Source organism: Spermophilus citellus, assembly GCF_964194105.1.
Source record: "Spermophilus citellus genome assembly, chromosome: 16".
Lineage (NCBI taxonomy): Eukaryota > Metazoa > Chordata > Mammalia > Rodentia > Sciuridae > Spermophilus > Spermophilus citellus.
In genome coordinates this window covers 65,384,967-65,408,898 of record NC_138196.1, presented here as the reverse complement: position 1 = coordinate 65,408,898, position 23,932 = coordinate 65,384,967, and the positions used below count along the sequence as shown (strand labels likewise).

The window sequence follows — 23,932 nt, the reverse complement described above, 5'->3', positions numbered from 1 at the left end:
AGTAAAATGATTGACAGAGAAACTCCGAAAACAGCACTTACTGAAATAGCATTGTTGTTCTTTTGTATTTCTTCTGAAGTTTCCTGGGTATCAGTTAAATTTATGTCCTTTAAACACAGACAGATATAGAATAAAAAATAATGTTATCCTAAAAGTCTGCCTTAAAAAATATTATTTTTGGTTTTTCATCAAATTGCTCCTTGTTAACTTCTTTTTTCCTGAAAAATGTTAATACAGCATCCTTCATTATCAGCAAAGATAAACATTTAAATATTATCAACTAACAGGCTTACTATAGAAGAAAGGCCAATTCTCAATTATTTGTAATATCTTCAATTTACTGCTCACATATTTATATTTTCTTCATCTTTGGCAAGTCATTTTTGGTCATTAAAGTCAATGGTAGAAATAAAAAAAATTAATTCATATATTTTAAAAATTAAAGGTAGGGAAAAATCTGATAGACAAAATAATTGAAGACAGACTTATTTTAAAAACGTCTTTTTGTTACACACACACACACACACACACACACACACACACACTTTTGTTAAGACACAGCATTAAACACAAGTGAGAACTGGCTTTCTTCCCTAAGAGGGTAATAAGAATGAGTTCTGAGTCCTTTGTATTATTAATAATATAAATATTGACTTATGATTAACATAATGAAATAATTCTACACCTAGAATTTTTTAAAAATGTTATTTTTTATACCTTTATTTTACTTGTTTATATTTACGTGGTGCTGAGGATCAAACTCAGTGCCTCAAGCATCCTAGGCAAGTGCTCTAAAACTGCACTAGAGCCCATCCCCTAGAATTTAAAAATATAAGAAAAGGAGAATTCATAGTAATTAAGTTTTGAAAGCAAAGATATCTGGAAGATATCTTTCACTAAGAACAATTTTCAAAGTTTTAAACAAGCAATGTTAATTGATTTATTATCTTAAGAATAATCATTTTAGTTACATGGATTACCTCACACTTTGTAATATTCGAAAAAAATATAAAACAATGCAGTGGTCAGTTTTAAAGTAACATGTAAGTGAGATAAGGAAGATTTTACCCAGTAAAGTAGTCAGGAATTAGCAGTCATTACAATCAGAGAGCTGAACAGCTACTTGAGATATGAGACTGGGTACCAGGAAGGAAACCACACAGTGATATCTAAAAAGTTGAAGTGAACAATGTAGCACATGCAAAGTTGTTAACAGAAAGAAGAAGAGACAAAACCTACTTGAAGAACAATAGTTTCTTATATGAAGGTCTGGAGAGTGGTCAAGAAACAGATTTTTCTACTCAGTCTTATTTTCAATACAAGCACAAAGGCTGTAAAAAAATTAGTGTACTAATCAAAAATCTTGGAAGTCTGCAAAAACTTTTGAAACTCAAAAAATAAAAGACATTGACATTAATTACTAGGAAAGAAGCAAATGAGGTTAATGTTGTTATATGGTTCAGTAATTTTTTTCCTTCTATCAAAATGTTGAAATCTAGACAGAAACTCTACATTATAAGCCTGTTTCTCTTAAGCCCAGAACAGAAACTTCTTATGTTAGATCAATACATATGTCTAAGTTCAAATTTTTACTTGTCCATATATCTTTGCTTCATTATCTATATAGCATGTAGATTCAGAAGTAGAAGGCAACAGGAATAATTGATGAATTAAGTATAATTACACTGAATCCTCTATCATTTGTTATATAACAACATTTTAAATAAATATAAACATGTGTTGGACTTGTGAACATTTGTTAATCACGAGGGGCTGGGATATAAAAATATTTGTTGTACTGTTTTCAGTACATTCCTATATACATTTTATTTGTTCAATATTCAAAGTAAGCAAAAAGAGAATTATCCTCAGTATATGTGAGGGATGGGTTCTAAGACCTTCCTATCCATACAGATACCAAAATCCATAGATGTCAAGCACCTTATACAAAATGGTGGAGTATTTGCACATAACACACACACATCTTCCATATACTTTAAATCATCTCTAGATTACTTATAATTCCTAATACAGTGCGAATGCTATGATTTACTTTAAATCACCTCTAGATTACTTATTATACCCAATAGAGTGTAAGTGCTAAATAGTTGCCATATATATATATATATATATATAGAGAGAGAGAGAGAGAGAGAGAGAGAGAGAGAGAGACAAGAGTAAGTTTGAACATGCTCAATGTAAATATAATCATCACAGACCTAACCACACAGTACATGTCAGCAACAACATAACACTCATTTTTTAAAAAGTATTTTTGATTGGTGCTTGGATGAGTCTGTAGATGTGAAACCCTTGGAAACAGAGGGCTGACTATATTGCTTAATTACCATGTAGTCTTAGATATAAAAGTCTATGAGCAGAAAGGTTCTAATATTCATAGTAAACCAAAAAAAAAAATCCTGAGTAATCTTTTCTCTAGAAAAAAAGGGGGAACATTGTGAAATTACTGTGATTTTGTTAGATTTAATTTCCTTTTAAATAATCTTTGGACTCTAAGGAGTATAAAATTTTAGGAAACTTACCATACCCACTTCTTTCAAAGCTGAAGTCACAGAAATAACTGATTTCATCTGATGCTTTGAGGGAGAGCCACCTGTTTCATGCTGTACCAAAGGTGGAGAAACATCAGAACTCTTTATTCCTTTAGCCACCAACTATAAAAAAAGAATTTAATCAAATACATGGGGAATTTTATATTTGCACAAAAAATTAAAAAACTACAAGATCAATGTTTATTCACTCTCTATATACAAGTAGCTTTCTCATTACTACATTGTTTATTAAGCAAGGCAAATGACAGGTACTAGGGATAAACAGTGAGAAGAGAGAGAAACTTCTAGCCTCATACGTGAACATAGTCATGCATCCTAACTTGCTTCCACTGAATTATCAATGTTTCACAAAATGTTCTTAAAAAGTAGGCTGCTACAATACTCACTTTTAGTCCTTCACTTTAATTTTAATTCATTACAACTTTTGGTGGGAAGAAAACTATTTTATTTATTAATTGTATACCTTAAAAAGAAATGCTTCTGCAACTTCTGCAAATTTTGGTAAAAGCTCCTTAAAGATTAAACATGAATGACCCAACATAAGACCGCTTATTACAAAAAAATGTCAACATAAATAAGAATGGAAGGAGTGACAGTTGCATGTGGTAAGATCTGCTTCACTGAAAATGCTGTTATATTCATATATGTGTTTGTTTTTATCTTACCATTGAAACTTTGAACAATATGAAGTAAGATTCTGAACCTTACTAAAGTAAGAAGAAATGACATTTGCAGGTATGCTAATAGTAACATGGCAGGAAGTCTGTTCTCTATTTATATTCTTCCTTAAATTAGTAAATAAGACTTTCTGAAAAGTATACATTTCAAACACAATATTTATTGAACATCTTCTAAGAATAAAGTAGTAATATCATTCCATTATTTAGGCTTCTAGATTTTCTTTTTATATTCAATATCTATTTTGTTTAAAAACAGAAATAGAAATGTTGCTTTAATCTCATAGCTCAACATTAGTGAAAAGGTATACTGCTTTTTAAGATGTGAGTATAAAAACTTTTAAATATCTAGAGCTTACACAACCAAGTACTCTCATCTTAAAAATTATATTAAAATATTTTGAAACTTTATTTATGAAGTTTTATAGGTGGATATATACTGAAAGGTTTCAAAAATTCTGAAGGGAAAAAAACCTCCAAAGTTGTTCTCAATGCTAGCAGCATTTTTAGAATACACTAAAGGTTACTTCTAAAATTAAAACTCATTTCTAAGAAAAACTGGGCAGATACTTACAATAGAATCATTAATTAAGAAGACTTTAATAATATATTTGTTATAGTTTGGATATGAGGTGCCCCTCAAAAGTTCCTGTGTTAATGCAGAAATGTTCAGAAGTGACATGACTGGATTGTAAGAGCTGAAATCTGATTAATTCATACGAGTTTGAATGGACTTACAGGGTGTAACTTTATAGGCAGGTGTAGTGTAGCTGGAGGATATGAGTCTATGGGGGCATGCCCTTGGAGGGGTACATGTTTACTGCAGTCTGACCCATTCCCCTGCTTCTTCCTCTCTCTGCTTCCTGGTTGCCATGCCTGGAGAAGTTTCTCTTCACCACACTCTTCCTCCATGATGTCTCACCTAGGCTTAGAGCAATGAACTTGGCTAACCATGAACTAACCCTCAAGAAATGTGAGTTTTCCTTGCTGCAAGTTTTTCTGGTATGGTATTTTGATCACAGCGATACAAAACTAACACAATACTGTTGTTCTGAACATTAGCATCATTTTAGAACCTAAATTGCATTATATCAATTCTCTTAAGGATTTGGATTTTGGGGGAGTGGACTGGGGCACCGGGGGGTGAAGTCAGGGGCACTCGAACATTGAGCCACATCCCCAGCCCTGTTTTGTATTTTTTTATTTAGAGACATGGTCTCCTGAGTTGCTTAGTGCCTTGCTTTTGCTGAGGCTGGCTTTGAACTCTAGATCTTCCTGCCTCAGCCTCCTGAACCTCTCGGATTACTGGCATGTACTATCTGCTTTGCTGCATTATATCAATTCTCTTAAAGAAATTATTTCTGCTATTTCAATACATGAATTTGATGTGGATTTTTAGGAGAAAAATTCACAATATTTTAAAAATTAATTTACCAGTACATTAAAAGATGTGTTAAGTACTTGTTAGTGCCAAAGATAATTCTAGAGAATCAATATATAAAATGAATAAGATACAGTGTTTTCTCTCACAGGATTATAAATCAGAAGAGAAAGAGGAATATATACATTAACCAGAGAAATAAAAGTAAGGAGATGTATATCAAATATCTGAGGTAAAAGAAAACAAAGAACTAAACATGTTAAAGCCAAGAGCAGGGTTAATAAGAGTAGCCTTCACAGAGTTGCCAAAGTTTGAACAGACATTCTTTCAAGAAAGCTATTAAGTTCTCAGAAGATGATATACAATCAATCAACAAATATATGAAAAAATGTTCATCACAGCTAGAAATTAGAGAAATGCAAATCAAAACCATTCTAAGATTTCATCTCACTCCAGTCAGAGTGGCAGCTATTAGTGTTGGCAAGGATGTGGGGAAAAAGGTACACTCATACACTGCTGATGGGACTGCAAATTGGTGCAGCCAATATGGAAAGCAGTATGGAGATTTCTTGGAAAATTGGGAATGGAACCACCATTTGACCCAGCTATCCCTCTCCTTGGTCTATATCCAAAGGACTTAAAAACAGCATACTACAGGGACACAGCCACATCAATGTTTATAGCAGCACAATTCACAATAGCTGAACTATGGAACCAACCTAGATCCCCTTCAATAGATGAATGGATAAAAAAATGTGGCAATATACACAATGGAATATTACTCAGCATTAAGAGAATAAAGTCATGGCATTTGCAGGTAAATGGATGGAGTTAGAGAAGATAATGTTAAGTGAAGTTGGCCAATCCCAAATAACCAAATGCTGAACATTTTCTTTGATATAGAGGCTGATTCATAGTGGGATAGGGAGGGAGCATGGGAAGAATAGACAAACTCTAGATAGGGCAGAGGGGTGGAAGGGGAAGGTAAGGGGTATGGATTATAAATGATGGTGAAATGTGATGATCATTATTATCCAAAGTACATGTATGAAGACAGGAATTGGTGTGAATATACTTTGTATACAACTAGAGACATGAAAAATTGTGTTCTATATGTGTAATAAAGAATTATAATACATTCCACTGTCATATATAAATTAAAAAAAGAAGACCAACAAGTAGTTGAAGTAATATACTTCAATACTCAAATCCCCCAATTCTCATTTAACAGTCATACAATTTTTCATTATTTCGTATCTTCTCTAAACCTCAAATTTTTTGCTCTCTAAAATGAGAATGCTATACCCATCGTCTCCTGGTTGTAAGGATCAAATAAAACAATTTTTGTAAAGCACACAGTGGTGGATCTGATAAATGGTAGTAATTATTACTTATTTAGTTTGTATTAAATTAGGTTACTTGACTTAAACACCAAAAGTCTGGTTTTAGTCTCTGATGAAATGAATTAACTTGCAGAAAGCAAATTTCTGTTCTTTAGAACACAGAATAAAACAAAAACTCTCCCATCCGTGAATGATTAAAATTTAAAATGTAGGCAATGCATAAAGACATTTTAGGACACAGAAACCCAAAAGCCAAATACTTCACATTATAAACTGAAAGAAAAATACCATTTAAAATTATCAAGAAAGTAATTTAATTAAATGAATGTTTAAACAGGAAAGATAATACAGATGTAGACAAATTCACTAAAGTAGGAATAGCACCAACTTCTCTAGTCAACCTATAATACAATTTTCATTCATACTCATATAGGTTATTTTATTTTATTATTTTTTATTTTTTTATTGATTTTATTTTTTAAAAAATATGACAGTGGAATGTATTACAATTCTTATTACACATATAAGCACAATTTTTCATATCTCTGTATATAAAGTATGTTCACACCAATTCATGTCTTAATACATGTAATTTGGATAATGATGTTCATCATATTCCACCATCATTGCTAACACCCTGCCCCCTCCCTTCCCCTCCCACCCCTCTGCCCTATCTAGAGTTCATCTATTCCTCCCACGCTCCCCTTCCCTACCCCATTATGGGTCAGTCACCTTATATCAGAGAAAACATTCAGCATTTGTTTTTTTTTTGGATCAGCTAACTTCACTTAGCACTATTTCCTCCAAAGCCATCCATTTACCTGCAAATGCCATGATTTTATTCTCTTTTATTTCTGAGTAATATTCCATTGTGTATGCCACATTTTTTAATCCATTCGTCAACTGAGGGGCATCTAGGTTAGTTCCACAGTTTAGCTATTATGTACTGTGCTGCTATAAACATTGATGTGGCTATGTTCCTAATACAGGTTATTTTAAACGTCATTCTAAAATTACTGGGCAAACCATCTATATTAGAAACATTAGGAAATGCTTAAGAAAAAGAAATCACCCACACCTCTACTACTCCAACTAATTATACTTCAGTTATACATATTCCTTAAAATTTTTCTTTTAGGCTAGGGATGTGGCTCAGTGGTAGAATGTTTGTTTAGCATGATAAAGACTGTAGATTTGATCTACAAAACTGCAAAAAAAATTTTTTGTTCTTATAGACACACATAATTCTTATACAACTTAAATAAGGCATTAGCACAACTCTCTGAAATTGTCGGCTTATGGCCTAAAAAGAATTTTAAAAACCTCTAGGGAATACTTAGCAGATTTTATTCTAATTTAAAGAATAGCATAAATCACATAAGGGGATTAAAAATCCTTTATCTAGACCTTATATTCTTAAGTGAGCTATAAAATATACTGAGTAGAGGTAGTTCTGCATTAATCTCAATCTTAAGAGAAAACCAACATGGCAAAGACAAAAATCTACTTCTTCTTCTTCTTTTTATTATTACTATCATTAAAAATGGTATAAATACAAACCAAAGATAATCAGATTTGGTACAAGTTGTGGTTTCTATTTAATTTTCTTCACACTATCATTGTACCCACAGAAACACACCTTGAGGCAGGAAGATCTCATGTTCAAAGCCAGCCTCAGCTAAAGTGAGGTGCTAAGCATCTCAGTGAGACCCTGTCTCTAAATAAAATAAAAATAGAGCTGAGGATGTGGCTCAGTGGTAGAGAACCCCTGAGTTCAATACCCGGCCCCATTTTTTTTTAAATGAAGAAAATGTTCGCATATTACCATTAAAATTTTACATTTTTTTATTAAAAGCTATCTGGTTTCCATATATATGCTAACAACTAGTATACAGTCTGTGATCCAAAGTATCTGGTCCAATGTATAAGACCAATTTATTGGTACTTTATAATTTTGGTTGACTTCCAGCAGCTTTCAACAAATGCTTATCCTCTGTATTCATCAAATTTATCTGGGTCAACTCAGGTGAACAGATGAGAAGAACCTGAACTAAGAGGCACAGAAATTCAGACATGAACTCTAAACCAGAAAGCAGCAATAAACAGATCATTCTACTACTAAAATTACTTAGTAACAAAACTTGGTCAGCTCTTGAAAATTTAAAGGTAGTTCAAGACATAGTGACCTCATCCTAAGCCAAGGTCGTCCATATCACCAACTTATTAGAACTTGGCCTTCTGTGTAAATAGCATGGATATTTCATATATAACCACAACCTGAAGGCTGTTCAGTATCAACCAAATCTTGAGACAAAAGACACACTGTTAATTGTGAAAGAAAAAAATATTAAACATTCATTTAGAAGGTTGATCAAGCATGAAAAAATGCAAACATTACATTAACTAAACTAGCAAAACAAAACAGTTTCACACAAGATAAAAACATAACTGAAAAAAGAACTATTTTTTTTATAAAACCAATCACACAGCTAAATCTATATGTATTTCCCTATAAGCAGTGTTTCAAAACTCATTTTTAAATATAACAACTTGTAAAAGGAATAAAATATTGACCTGAATGTTTCACAAATCAGGTTTTACTGGGGATCCAACTAGGTGCACTTAAACACTGACTCACTTCTGAACCCTTTTTATTTTGAGACAGGGTCTCGTTAAGTTGCTGAGGGTGTTCTTGAACTCATGATCACTCCTGCCTCAGTCTCCTAGGACTTACATTAGTTTTTTTCTTTTTTAATATTTACTTTTTAGTTGTAGTTGGACACAATACCTTTATTTATTTATTTTTATGTGGTGTTGAGAATCGAACCCAGGGCCTTGCATGTGCTAGGTGAGCGCTCTATGGCTGAGCCACAACCCCAGGCCTTTATCAAGTTTTTAAAAATGCTTTAGATGCTTTTTCATTTCCTACCAGTTTTACCACAGGTTCATAAATTTAAGACATTTCCACATTATTTATATCTATAAAAGGATTTTAATTATCACTGTAAAACTGTTTCTATTTCATGTTTCAGTTTTACAATGTGCTGAAAATTAACCACCAGTGCCACCAAATGGCAAAACGTAAAATTTCACCAAAATGTGGGGCCAGGTTACATGATACTACAAGTTTACTTACTCTTGAAGCACAGAACAATAAATACCATTTTATCTTTATATGCTGACTTATTTAAGTATTTAATAATGTATGTTAAAAATATTAATATGGCCTGATTTCATATTTTGAATTTATAATAATTTCACACAGTTTTATATAGCCTAAAACTGTCATAGCCAAATTTTATCAAATTGAAATTTTATGCCTCAAAACCCTCTGTGAAGAACCAATTCAGGGGCTGGGGATGTGGCTCAAGCGGTAGCGCGCTCGCCTGGCATGCGTGCGGCCCGGGTTCGATCCTCAGCACCACATACAAAGATGTTGTGTCTGCCAAAAACTAAAAAATAGATATTAAAAAAATTCTCTCTCTCTCTCTCTCTCTCTCCCCTCTGTCACTCTCTCTTTAAAAAAAAAGAAAAAAAAAAGAACCAATTCAAGTTGAATATTCCAAATCTGAAAATTCAAAATCCAGTTAAAAAAAAATTCACACCTGACCTCATGGGATGGGTTGTAGTCAAATACACAACATTATTAAAAAATATTGTACTAAATTACATCAGATATAAGGTGTATGTGAAATATAAATGAATTTTGTGTTTATACTTGAATCCCACCCTAAGATGTCTCATTTACATATGCAAATATTCTAAAATCCCCTAAAATTTGAAATCTGAAATCCTTCTTGTCTCAAGTATTTTGGATAAAGGATACTTAACCTATAGTATAAAAGTATTTTTAAGTGAACAATTTTTCTGAATTAATATTGCTATAATACTTATGTAAGAATATTTAGGAACAATTCAAAGTAGACCTAAGTGGGAAAGTATGTCCACTACAAAGGAATCCTTAGAGACAATGCAAAGCCTGAAAAGTAGGACAAAAAGAACTAGAAATGAAATACTCAAGAAAGAGGTAAATGCAATTAGAAAGGAACTTATCATATTCAACATAGTCTCCGACCTAAAACCAAAATAGGATTTCCCTGATTCTACTTTTCACTGAATTTTAATTTCAAAATACATTGCTGCTTGTTTGTTTTGTTTGTTTATTTTTACCAGGGATTGAACTCAGTAGCCTTGCACGTGCTAGCCTACTGTTCTACCACTGCACTGCTACCCTTCAAAAAACCTGAATCTATCTACATGCTAGCTAAGAAAGGCAACACTAAGCCAGGCATAGTGGCACACACCTGCAATCCCAGCAGCTCTGGAGGCTGAGGCAGGAGGATGGCAAGTTTCTTCAACTTAGCAAGGCCCTAAGCAACTCAGCAAGATCTTGTTTCAAAATTAAAAAAAAAAAAATGTAAAGAGCTAGTGATGTGGCTCAGTGGTTTATGTGATCATGGGTTCATTCCCTGGTACTAAATAAATAAATAAAATTTAAAGGCAGAGAAAAGTGTCAAATGGATTGTGAAGGAATTTCTATTAGATTATTAGAAGATTTCTCAGAAGAAACTTTCTAGACCAAGAGAGAATGGGATGATATATTCAAAGCACTGAAGAACAAAATTGACAGTCAAAAATACTATCGGCAAAGTTAACCTACAGAAATGAAGTAAAAGTCTTTCCTAGACAAGCAAAACTTGAATGAATTCATCATTACTAGGCTTTCCTTACAAGAGTTTTAAGGAAGTTCTTCAACCAGAAACCATAGGTCAATAATTACTAATATACGAATAGTCTGGCCTACTCAGAACACACAGAGCCTGGATCGGCTACATTCTAGCTCCAGTTCGCCTGCTTCTCGTGACTCAGCACTAATGATCCGGCTGAAATAACTAGTCGGCCCACCTGAACTCACACAGGTATAGGCCAACTGAGCACGATAGCCAGAACGAGGGAACCTGGAGTGACGCGGGACTAGCTGCAAAGAACTCCCGGCTACCGCTCCCACCAGTGCTGACAACAGAGGTCCCTTGCACCAGCTACCAGGGGAGTTGCTACCTGAGGGCAAACAAATTCGCTGGGGGTCCTCAGCCCCAAACTCTACAAACTTAGGGTCTGAGGGAGGCAAACAGAAAGGGTGTGCCCAGGCATCCATGAAAACAAGGCTCCCAGGAGCAGCAGACCTGGCGTGTAGCCAGTATTGTGAGTGTCACAGGTGAGTGGGGCCTGGCTTGAGGAAACACAAGAGAAGGCCCTAGGCACTCAGGATTGGAGGCCCGCACAGTCTGGGAGGAAGAGCTGATGCACAGTGATTGCATCCCACCTATCAAGAAGAGAAGCTTGGCCCAGTGGGCATAGCTCCACCTACTGGAAGAGAAGTTAATCGAGCTCCATGACTGCATTTATTATTATTAAGTTTTTTTTTATGATTATTATTAGTATTTTTTTATTTTATTTTCATTTTTTGTTGTTGATGTTGTTGTTGTTCTTTAACTTTTTTATTAATGGTTTCAATTTTTTAATTCTTTTTATTTTATTATTATTACTACTATTTTTTAAACTTTAGTTTCCATTTTTTTATTATCATTATAATTTTTTTTTGGTTTTAAATTTTTGTTTTTTGCTTTTTCTTTCTTTCTTTTCACTTTTTTCTTTTGTGTTTTCATTTCTTTTCAATTTTCTTATTCCCCCTTCCTTGAATTCTACCTGACTACACTCATTCTCTTTAGTGACTTCTTCCCTTCCCTTCTAATATCACTCCTCCCAAGCATCAAATAAATTTATAAGAGTAAACAGTAACTCAGCAGTCAAACAGAACAAGAAGTAACATGAGCATTAAAAAGCAAGGAAGAAAAGGAGTACAAACACTGAAGGACAGCCTAAATATTCAGGAGGACCTAGAGTCATCAGAAAAATGGCCATATAAAGAATTCAAGGAATACCTTAGACAGATGGAAAGGAACCTTAAAGATCACATTGAAAATGAATTACATAAACAGATAAAAGAAGTTAAGCATCTTAATCAGGAGATAGAGATTATAAAAAAAAATCAAACAATAATTCTAGAAATGAAGGAAACGATAACCCAAATTAAAAACTCAATCGAGAGTATCACTAACAGAGTGGAACAAGTAGAAGCCAGAACGTCAGATAATGAAGACAAAATATATCACCTTGAAAAGAGTCTAGCCAACTCAAACTGGTAAAAAATCATGAGAAAAACATCCAAGAGATTTGGGATAACATAAAAAAACCAAACTTACGAGTCATTGGGATAGAGGAAGATACAGAGATTCATACCAAGGGAATGAGTAACCTGCTGAATGAAATAATTACAGAAAACTTTCCAGAAATAAAAAAGGAAACAGATATACAAATTGTAGATGCATACAGGACACCGAGCACACAAAATCACAGTAGACCAACGCCAAGACACATTGTTATGAAGATATCCAATATACAGAATAAAGAGAAAATATTAAAAGCTACAAGAGAAAGGAGGCAGATCACATTTAGGGGTAAACCAATAAGGTTAACAACGGATTTTTCATCACAGACGCTGAAAGCGAGAAGATCCTGGAACAACGTATTTCAAACACTAAAAGACAATGGATGCCAACCAAGAATTCTGTATCCAGCAAAATTAAGCTTCAGGTACGACAACGAAATAAAAATCTTTCATGATAAACAAAAGCTAAAAGAATTTGTAGCCAGAAAACCAGCATTACAAAGCGTCTTGAGCAAAACACTACATGAGGAAGAAATGAAAAACAATAACCAAAACCATCAGTGGGAAGTGCCTCGGTAAAGACAGAGGACGAGGGGAAAGCTAATCATGGAGAAACAAACTAAATTAGAAAAAAAAACATAAATAATCACACATGGCAGGAAGTACAAACCATATATCAATAGTAACTCTAAACGTTAATGGCTTAAACTCTCCAATAAAGCGACATAGGCTGGTAACATGGATTAAAAAAACAAATCCAACAATATGCTGCCTCCAGGAGACACATCTGATTGGAAAAGACATACACAGGCTCAAGGTGAAAGGTTGGGAAAAAATATACCACGCACACGGTCCTCAGAAGCAAGCAGGGGTGGCCATTCTCATATTGAATAAAATCGACTTCAAGACTACGTTAACCAAAAGGGATAAGGAAGAACATTATATACTGTTAAAGGGAACCATTCACCAACAAGACATAACAATTATCAATATTTATGCACCAAATAATGGCGCTGCGACGTTCATAAAACAAACTCTCCTCAAGTTCAAGAATCAAATAGACCACAACACAATAATTATGGGTGACTTCAACACACCTCTCTCACCATTGGACAGATCCTCCAAACAAAAGTTGAATAAAGAAACTATTGACCTCAATATCACAATCAAAAACCTAGACTTAACTGACATATATAGAATATATCAACCATCATCAAGTGGATATACTTTTTTCTCAGCAGCACATGGATCCTTCTCAAAAATAGACCATATATTATGCCATAGGGCAACCCTCAGTAAATATAAAGAGGTGGAGATAATACCATGCATTTTATCTGATCATAATGGAATGAAACTGGAAATCAATGATAAAAGAAGGAAGGAAAAATCCTACATCACATGGAAAATGAACAATATGTTACTGAATGATCAATGGGTTACAGAAGACATAAAGGAGGAAATCAAAAAATTCTTAGAGATAAATGAAAATACAGACACAACATATCGGGATCTATGGGACACAATGAAAGCAGCTTTAAGAGGGAAACTCATCGCCTGGAGGTCATTCCTCAAAAAAAGGAAAAACCAACAAATAAATGAGCTCACACTTCATCTCAAAGCCCTAGAAAAGGAAGAACAAAACAACAGCAAATGTAGCAGAAGGCAAGAAATAATTAAAATCAGAGCAGAAATCAACGAAATTGAAACAAAAGAAACTACTGAAAAAATTAACAAAACAAAAAGTTGGTTCTTTGAAAAAATAAATAAGATCGACAGACCCTTAGCCATGCTAACGAAGAGAAGAAGAGAGAGAACTCAAATTACTAACATACGAGATGAAAAAGGCAATATTACAACAGATGCTACAGAAATACAGAAGACAATTAGAAATTATTTTGAAAACCTATATTCCAATAAAATAGAAGATAGTGGAGACATTGATAAATTTCTTAGGTCATATGATTTGCCCAGACTGAGTCAGGAGGATACACACAATTTAAACAGACCAATATCAATGGATGAAATAGAAGAAGCCATCAAAAGACTACCAACCAAGAAAAGCCCAGGACCGGATGGGTACACAGCGGAGTTTTACAAAACCTTTAAAGAAGAATTAATACCAATACTTTTCAAGTTATTTTAGGAAATAGAAAAAGAGGGAGCTCTACCAAATTCATTCTATGAGGCCAACATTACCCTGATTCCGAAACCAGACAAAGATACCTCAAAGAAAGAAAACTACACACCAATAACTCTGATGAACCTAGATGCAAAAATCCTCAATAAAATTCTGGCGAATCGGATACAAAGGCACATCAAAAAAAATTGTGCACCATGATCAAGTAGGATTCATCCCTGGGATGCAAGGATGGTTCAATATACGGATATCAATAAATGTTATTCACCACATCAATAGACTTAAAGATAAGAACTATATGATCATCTCCATAGACGCAGAAAAAGCATTTGACAAAGTACAGCATCCCTTTATGTTCAAAACATTAGAAAAACTAGGGATAACAGGAACTGACCTTGACATTGTAAAAGCTATCTATGCTAAGCCTCAGGCTAGCATCATTCTGAATGGAGAAAAATTGAAGGCATTCCCTCTAAAATCTGGAACAAGACAGGGATGCCCCCTATCACCACTTCTATTCAATATTGTTCTCGAAACACTGGCCAGAGCAATTAGACAGACGAAAGAAATTAAAGGCATAAAAATAGGAAAAGAAGAACTTAAATTATCACTATTTGCGGATGACATGGTTCTATACCTAGAAGACCCAAAAGGGTCTACAAAAAAACTACTAAAACTAATAAATGAATTCAGCAAAGTGGCAGGATATAAAATCAACACTCATAAATCAAAGGCATTTCTGTATATCAGCGACAAAACTTCTGAAACGGAAATGAGGAAAAATACTCCATTCACAATATCCTCAAAAAAAAAAAAAAATACTTGGGAATCAACCTAACAAAAGAGGTGAAAGACCTATACAATGAAAACTACAGAACCTTAAAGAGAGAAATAGAAGAGGATCTTAGAAGATGGAAAAATATACCCTGTTCATGGATAGGCAGAACTAACATTATCAAAATGGCGATATTACAAAAAGTTCTCTATAGGTTTAATGCAATGCCAATCAAAATCCCAATGGCATTTCTTATAGAAATAGATAAAGCAATCATGAAATTCATATGGAAAAATAAAAGACCCAGAATAGCAAAAACAATTCTAAGCAGGAAGTGTGAATCAGGTGGTATAGCGATACCAGATTTCAAACTATATTACAGAGCAATAGTAACAAAAACAGCATGGTACTGGTACCAAAACAGGCGGGTGGACCAATGGTACAGAATAGAGGACACAGAGACTAATCCACAAAGTTACAACTCTCTTATATTTGATAAAGGAGCTAAAAGCATGCAATGGAGGAAGGATAGCATCTTCACAAATGGTGTTGGAAAAACTGGAAATCCATATGCAACAAAATGAAACTGAATCCCCTCCTCTCACCATGCACAAAAGTCAACTCAAAGTGGATCAAGGAGCTAGATATCAAATCAGAGCCTCTGCGTCTGACAGAAGAAATAGTTGGCTCCGATCTACATATTGTGGAGTCGGGCTCCAAATTCCTTAATAGGACACCCATAGCACAAGAGTTAATAACAAGAATCAACAAATGGGATTTTCTTAAACTGAGAAGTTTTTTCTCAGCAAGAGAAACAATAAGAGAGGTAAATAGGGAGCCTACATCCTGGGAACAAATTTTTACTCCTCACACTTCAGATAGAGCCCTAATATCCAGAGTATACAAAGAACTCAAAAAATTAGACAATAAGACAACAAATAACCCAATCAACAAATGGGCCAAGGACATGAACAAACACTTCACAGAGGAGGACATAGAATCAATCAACAAGTACATGAAAAAATGCTCACCATCTCTAGCAGTCAAGGAAATGCAAATCAAAACCACCCTAAGATACCATCTCACCCCAGTAAGATTGGCAGCCATTATGAAGTCAAACAACAACGAGTGCTGGCGAGGATGTGGGGAAAAGGGTACTCTTGTACATTGCTGGTGAGACTGCAAACGGGTGCAGCCAATTTGGAAAGCAGTATGGAGATTCCTGGGAAAGCTGGGAATGGAACCACCATTTGACCCAGGTATTGCCCTTGTCGGACTATTCCCTGAAGACCTTAAAAGAGCGCACTACAGGGATACTGCCACATCGATGTTCATAGCAGCACAATTCACAATTGCTAGACTGTGGAATCAACCCAGATGCCCTTCAATAGATGAATGGATAAAAAAAATGTGGCATTTATACACCATGGAGTATTACGCAGCACTAAAAAATGACAAAATCATGGAATTTGCAGGGAAATGGATGGCACTAGAGCAGATTATGCTTAGTGAAGCTAGCCAATCCCTAAATAACAAATACCAAATGTCTTCTTTGTTATAATGAGAGCAACTAAGAACAGAGCAGGGAGGAAGAGCAGGAAGAAAAGATTAACATTAAACAGAGATATGAGGTGGGAGGGAAAGGGAGAAAAAAGGGAAATTGCATGGAAATGGAGGGAGACCCTCATTGTTATACAAAATTACATATAAGAGGTTGTGAGGGGAACGGGATAATAAACATGGAGGGAAATGAATTACAGTAGATGGGGTAGAGAGAGAAGATGGGAGGGGAGGGGAGGGGGGATAGTAGAGGATAGGAAAGGTAGCAGAATACAAAAGTCACTAATATGGCAGTATGTAAAAATGTGGATGTGTAACCGATGTGATTCTGCAATCTGTATTTGGGGTAAAAATGGGAGTTCATAACCCACTTGATTCTAATGTATGAAATATGATATGTCAAGAGCTTTGTAATGTTGTGAACAACCAATAAAAAAAAAAGAAAGAAACCAAGGGTAAAACAGGTAAATTAACTGGTGTAAAGCTAAAAAAAAAATAATTACTAACATAAAACATATGTATAAAACTCACTGGTAGAGGTAAATTCACAGTCAAATTAAAAATACTCCATTACCGGGCTGGGATTGTGGCTCAGAGGTAGAGTGCTTGCGTAACATGTATGAGGCACTGGGTTTGATCCTCAGCACCACATAAAAATAAAATAATGGTATTGAGTTCACCTACAACTAAAAAATAAATGTTTTTAAAAAACTCCATTACAATAATGGTAGTGTGTAAAATAGTTATTAAATCTATAAGATGCTTTATGTAAGCCTCTTGATAATCACAATGTAAAAAACTATAGCAGATATACAAATAAGAAAGAGAAAGGAGCCAATGCATAGTATTATAGAAAATCACCAAATTTCAAAGGTAGATAAGAATAAAGAAAGGATTTACAAAAAAAAAAAAAAAACCTTAAAAATACTAGGACTAAGTTCTTATTTAGCAATAATAACCTTGAACATAAATGGATTAAACTCTACAATTCAAGGACAAGGAGTGGATGAATGAATTAAAAAAAAAAAAAAAACAGATCCAACTATATGCTGCCAAAAAGCAACTTACCTGAGCTTTAAGAACAAAGACTGAAAGTAAAAAAATAGAAGATAGTCCATGCAAACAATAACTAAAAGACAGGAGGGGTGGTTATATTTAGATAAATTAGACTTCAAGTCTAGATGGGCATTAGACAAGGCTATTGTTTAACAATAAAAGGATCAATTCATCAAAAGGACATAACAATTGTAAAAATATATAAACGTGTGTGTGTGTGTGTGTGTGTGTGTATCCCCAACACTGGAGCAACTATACATACAAAGCAAATATTAATGGACATAAGGGGAGATATAGATAGTAATACAATACTAGGGCATATCAATACCCCATTTTCATTCAGACAAGAAAAGATTTTACACCATTTTTCAGTGCCTAGATAACAAAAAATTTCAAGGGTTTTTCTCTTGTACTGTATAAGAAGTATATAAATGTTCTTGAATGTTGGATGGGTGTAATGGGGCCAGTGTAGTCTTTAACTAGTAGAGAACCTTGGCTCCAAATGGTCATTTGAGAACACTGAATTAATGCCACTGCATAGTTGTCCAATAAAAATATATATAATGAAGAATGTAAAGTGCTTTTTCAAAGCTGAATCAGTGGTTGACATAATTTGAAAAAAATGCATATGCATTTGTTGAAATATAAACTCTAAGAGTGCTTCCAGAGGTGACTCTACTCCCTCATAATCACTACTATCACCGCGTGTGCAACTTATGTTCCTGTTGCTTAGGGAAAGTTCATTTTTGCGAGGAAAATCATCAGAGTACAGACTTTGAAACAGAGGCCCTAAGTTTAAGTGAAGTAGTGATTCTTTCTGATGTCTTTGAATCCTTTGATGTTAAATAGACATATCTCTGGTAGTACATTATCACCCAGTAACAGCTGATATAGGGAGCATGGTTGCAAACCGAACTCAGGATGTTTCTCTTTAAGTGAATTAGAATGACGGCTAGACTAAGGATAAGAATATTCTGAGATAGCCAGGAAGAAGGAGGCTGCCCATCCTGGAAGAAGCCTTATAGGCAATAAATGGGAAGTCTGAAGAATGGTACAAAGATATAAATAGAAATAAAATAAGCAAAAAAGTTAAATAAAGAAGAAACTCACCATATTAAAAATATAGTTTCTGACCTAATGAAGGAACAGAGTTCCACAGCTATGTTGCCTGAATTGATGCTATGAAATATGCAGATTTGGCCCTATGCTATAACAACTTAGATGAAAAAGAAGGTAAAGAGATATATTTCTATACTTATTATACAGTATAAGATGCAGAACTACAATTTAGAGATACTGATGGAAGTGGTGAGCACAAATGAGAACAAGAAGGTAAAGAAATGAAGCAGTAAACCCAACAGATTATGAACATGGCTAAACGAACACATATATGTTTACCCTTACACAGTGGTTATAATATTGTTGAATGAGCAGGAAAATGAGAAGTTTAACAAGGAAGCCTGTTTGGTGAGTTGCTCTTTAGAAAACTATTATACAAGACACACTTAAAACCACATTTAAATGTGTGTGTGGGCAATATTTCTTCCTACCAAGAGCAGATTTTAGGAAAGAAATATAAGTTCATGCAGCATAACTTTTAAGTCATTCCAGTGAGTGCATGACTGGAGAAAAGGAAACAACTCCCTTCGACAAATTGGCCAAACCAATATGCCACAAGCCAATCACAGAATGAACTAAGACCCAGTGATTCATTCTATTTTGAGGGAGTACAGGTAACACAGTAAATCGAGTAGAGTATATAGGCCTGCTGCCAAAACAGGGCCTGGGCATGCACAATGATGAGAGTAGATATGAAGTGGATGATTCAGTCTCCAAGACTACAGGGTATCACATAAGCAAAGCCATGTGGGCTATTATCTAATACTTTGATTCACACCACAATCATTATGCTAAAGAGTTCACATTTTTAAAATAAAATTGAACTGCACTGAGTATAAGCTCATCATATTTAAATGGATAAAGTGATATCTCAATCCCTTTCATGGGTTATATAGAATGTAAGAGTGCCTTATTAAAGACTAAAGTAAAATCTATAAAGGGGAGTTGGGTACCATGGTGCACAATTTATAACACCAGCTATCTGTAAGCTTGAGGCAGGAGGATCGAAAGTTTGAGGCCAGCTTGGTCAACTTAGCAATGCTGACTCTGACTCAAAACAAACAAACAAAAAAATTAAAAATAAAAAAAAGGACTGGGGGCGTGGCTCACTGATAAAACATTCCTACTATCACAAAAACAACAAACGAACAAAAACTACAAGAGGCACTGGCCCTCAAAGTTTGCAATTGTGATATTGTAGCCGAATACAAGGATGATAGCATGAGGAAAAAGCTAACTAAAACACACACACACACACACACACACACACACACACTCACACACAGACACACACACACACACACACTGTTTTACACTGATTGGTCTTAGTTATAGTCTTTGTCCACTTATTAACAAGGGATGTTTCTATTTCTTGTGCTTAACACATAATTCCAAGAGAATTAAAGCAGATTGTTTTCAACTGCTATATATCACCAGAAGTGGATTCACAATTACCTTCCACATCAGGTTAAGTTCAAAAGGGATTTGGATATCAGGAATAATTGCTGCTGACTGTGAAGAGAAATTATTTCTACTTCTGACAAATTTGGTTGCTATAACTTTCTCTTTGGAAAAAAGTGACAAATCATCACATTTATTATTTCATACTAATGCCCTATTCATATTATATCTGAAATAAGGGGAAGGAAAAAATGAGGAGCATGACTAAAAACACTGTTCTAACAGCGTGAGAATCTTTAAGTCAGGTAAAATTATGGTAAATGGGCAAGGAATAATCACTAGTCACTCTTGAGGAAAATGGGACCCTTGTTGCATTATTCAAATATCATTCATGCCACGTCTAAAGCTAAGGAAAGAAAAGGGGGAATAAGTTGAAAGGGAGTTCTCCACTGTTGGTTTATTAAAATCAAAGAGAAAATACAACTAGTAGAGGGTGGAGAACTCAGAACGGTTATCACCTAAAATTACTTTGAATAGGAATAAAATAATAGATTGAAAAATTTTTCGTCTTATTTCTCACTTTTGGAGTTCTGACTCTTTCACATATATCATTTTTTATAATAGATTTTTTTTCTTTGGCAATTTTGTAAGAAAAGAATCTCCCTGTATATTACATCAATGAATAGATTAAGAAGAAACATATGGATTTAACAGGTATTTAAAAAATCACTTTTGTAGGATTACAAAACATACTTTGATTAAAAACTGTCATGATGTGACATAAACATGCTTACTATCTTACTTCACATAATGCTATTATGAACAATTTCCATTAAAGACAGGAATAAAATATTATACCCATTACTACATAATATTATCCTGGAAATTCTGGCCAATTCAGTAAGAAGCAAAATGGTAATAAAAGACACACCTTATAAAGAGCAGGGAAAATTCCATAAGAATAAAGACTTTGACATTAAGCAGACCCAGGTTCAAGTCCTTCATCTGCCCTTACTGGAAATGTGACTTCATATCATCATCTTTTCTATATCTGCTTTGTAAAGTAGTAAAGATTAAACAAAGCAACATGATGATTATAATGAACCTAACATACTATAAATAATAAGTTGGAAGAACTGTTATCTGATGTCTATCATGACCATTTGCCAATGAGATAGCTGCATGCTAAATAAAGACTCAGAAAATCAACTGAAAATTGGTAGAAAAGGAAGAATCACAGCATAAAAGATAAGCAAAACCCTAAAATTTCTCCAAATATTAGCACTATTCTCTTAGGGGAGGAAAAAAAAACTTTAAAAACAAGGCATGGAGGGACTAAGGGTTGTGGCTCAGTGCTAGAGCACTTGCCTAGCACATGTGAGACACTGGGTTTCATCTTCAGCACCTTATGAAAATAAATAAATAAAACAAAGGTATTGTGTCCATCTATAACTTAAAAAAAAGAATTTATGACATGTAATTATAAAATATTTAGAAATAATCTTTGTAAGACATACAGCAGATATGTATAAAATGATCAAAATTATGTTGATATAAAAGAAACAATGAATAAGGGTACAAATTTAATGTGTTTCTGGATAAACTATTGTAAACATACCAGTACTTATCATGTTAAAAGTAATACCAACAAAAATTCCAAAAAGGAATAAAATTTATCTTAAAATATATTTAAAATTAAAACATATTCTGAGAAGACCCAGAGACAAACCCACACACCTACAGTTATCTGATCCTTGACAAAAGTACCAAAAACACAAGAGAAAACACAGCCTTTTAACAAATGGTACTAGGGCAACTGATTATCCACATGTAGAAGAATGAAACTAAACCCTACCTCTCACCCCACAAAAAGTTCAACTCAAAATGGATCAAAGATGTAGGATTTAGAACAGAAACTATGCTACTCCTAGAAGAAAACATAAAGTCAACACTGTAGCATATAGTCACCGACAATAACTTTCTAAAAAGAAGGACAACTAAAGCTCAGGAAATAATGTCAAGAGTTAATAAATGAGATGGGACCAAGTTAAAAAAGATTCTACACTGAAAATAAAACAATTAGGAACTTGAAGACAAAATCTACAGAATGGGAGAAAATCTTTGCTAGCTATTCTTCTGACACAAAATTAATATCTAGAATATATAAAGAACTCAAAAAACTTAACATCAAATACCCAAATAACCCAATTAATAAGTGGGCAAATGAATTAAACAGTCACTTCTCAAAAGAAGAAATAAAAATGGCCAACAAATATATGAAAAAATGCTCAATATCATTAGCAACTAGGGAAATGCAAATCAAAATTACCCTGAGATTCCATCTCATACCAGTCAGAATGGCAATCATCAAGAATAAAAATAATAATAAATACTGGAGAGGATATGGAGGACAAGGAACACTTTTACACTTCTAGTGGGATTGCAAATGAGCACAATCACTATGGAAATCAGTATGGAGGTTCTTCAAACAACTAGACATGGAACCACCACATGACCCAGCCATATCACTCCTCTGTATTTATCCTAAAAATTTAAAGTCATCATACTATAGGGATATACATATGCATATTCATGTTTCTAGTGGCATAATTCACAATGGCTAAACTGTAGATAAAGAAAAGTGGTATATACACACAAGACAGTTTTATTTAGCCATAAAGAAAAATGAAATCATGTCATCTGTAGAAAAATGGATGGTACTAGAAACTGTTACAAAATAAGCCAAACCCAAAAGGTCAAGGGTTATATGTTTTCTCTCAAATATGAAAGCGAGAGAGGAAAGAGGAAAAGAAAGGGACCAGAGGGAAGAGAAAAGTGCTAGGGAGTGATACTGACCAAATTATATTGATGTATTATTGCATGAGTGTATGAATAAGTAACAATAAATCTCAACATGTACAACTATAATGTACCAATAAATATGTGGAAGAAAAAAAAGCCCACCAAAAAAGACAAGGCCAAAACACATATTCTGAGTCTCTAATACAATAAGATTCTGATAGAACAAGCAAATAGAGAAATAAAGTAGAAGAGAAAGCCCCCCCCGCCAAAATACCTTGCTGCACATATACTATGGGTTAATTTTCTAGTGTATATGAGAATCTAACAAATCTTAAAGGTAGCATTCTAAATAAGTGGCAGAAAGAAGGTGTCATCATTACATGATGATGGGACTTTACTATTTGGAAATATGTACATAAAAAATTAAATAAAGTTGTCACCTCAAATCAAATCCTAAAGAAAACTTCCTAAAAGATTATCCTTAAATATGAAAGAGAAAAAAAACAGATAAGAATGAGAATTAAAAAAAATAGAAAAAAGGAATTAAAAAATTTTATAATACTGATTTCCAACACAGTAGCAAACAGAAGAACAATAAAATAAGCAGGATTAAGAATATGAGTTAAATCTTACATGCTCTTCCCACACTTTCTTTTCTCTTTCATATGCTTCCTTTCTCTTTCTCTCTAGTTGTTCTTTTAGTACAGCAGCACGTGCATTTGCTTGGGCCTGAAAATAAAGACAAAATTAGTTATCAGAAAGAGGACATGTGGTTTCCTTTCTATGCAAGTCTAAAAAGATACTGACTTATTAGCCACAAAGAAATGTGCATGTAAGCTCACTCTATATCCCCAATACCTTGAATCAGGCTTGACATAC

General features: G+C 34.0%; 1 protein-coding gene across 12 annotated transcripts in view; it reads right to left on the bottom strand.

Moving 5' to 3' along the window:
- Positions 1 to 23,932, bottom strand: part of NEK1 (NIMA related kinase 1) — a 177,736-nt gene that overhangs the window by 63,081 nt on the left and 90,723 nt on the right. For 11 of the 12 annotated variants that reach the window (XM_081269790.1, XM_081269784.1, XM_081269794.1 and 8 more), the window contains 3 exons: positions 23,687 to 23,782; positions 2,544 to 2,675; positions 42 to 107 (listed from right to left, as the gene is read on the bottom strand). In XM_081269790.1, the coding sequence (XP_081125916.1) occupies positions 42 to 107; positions 2,544 to 2,675; positions 23,687 to 23,782 (294 nt within the window). Of the gene's footprint in view, positions 1 to 41; positions 108 to 936; positions 1,332 to 2,543; positions 2,676 to 23,686; positions 23,783 to 23,932 lie in introns of those variants that run through there. The other variant, XM_081269787.1, reaches the window with a different exon arrangement.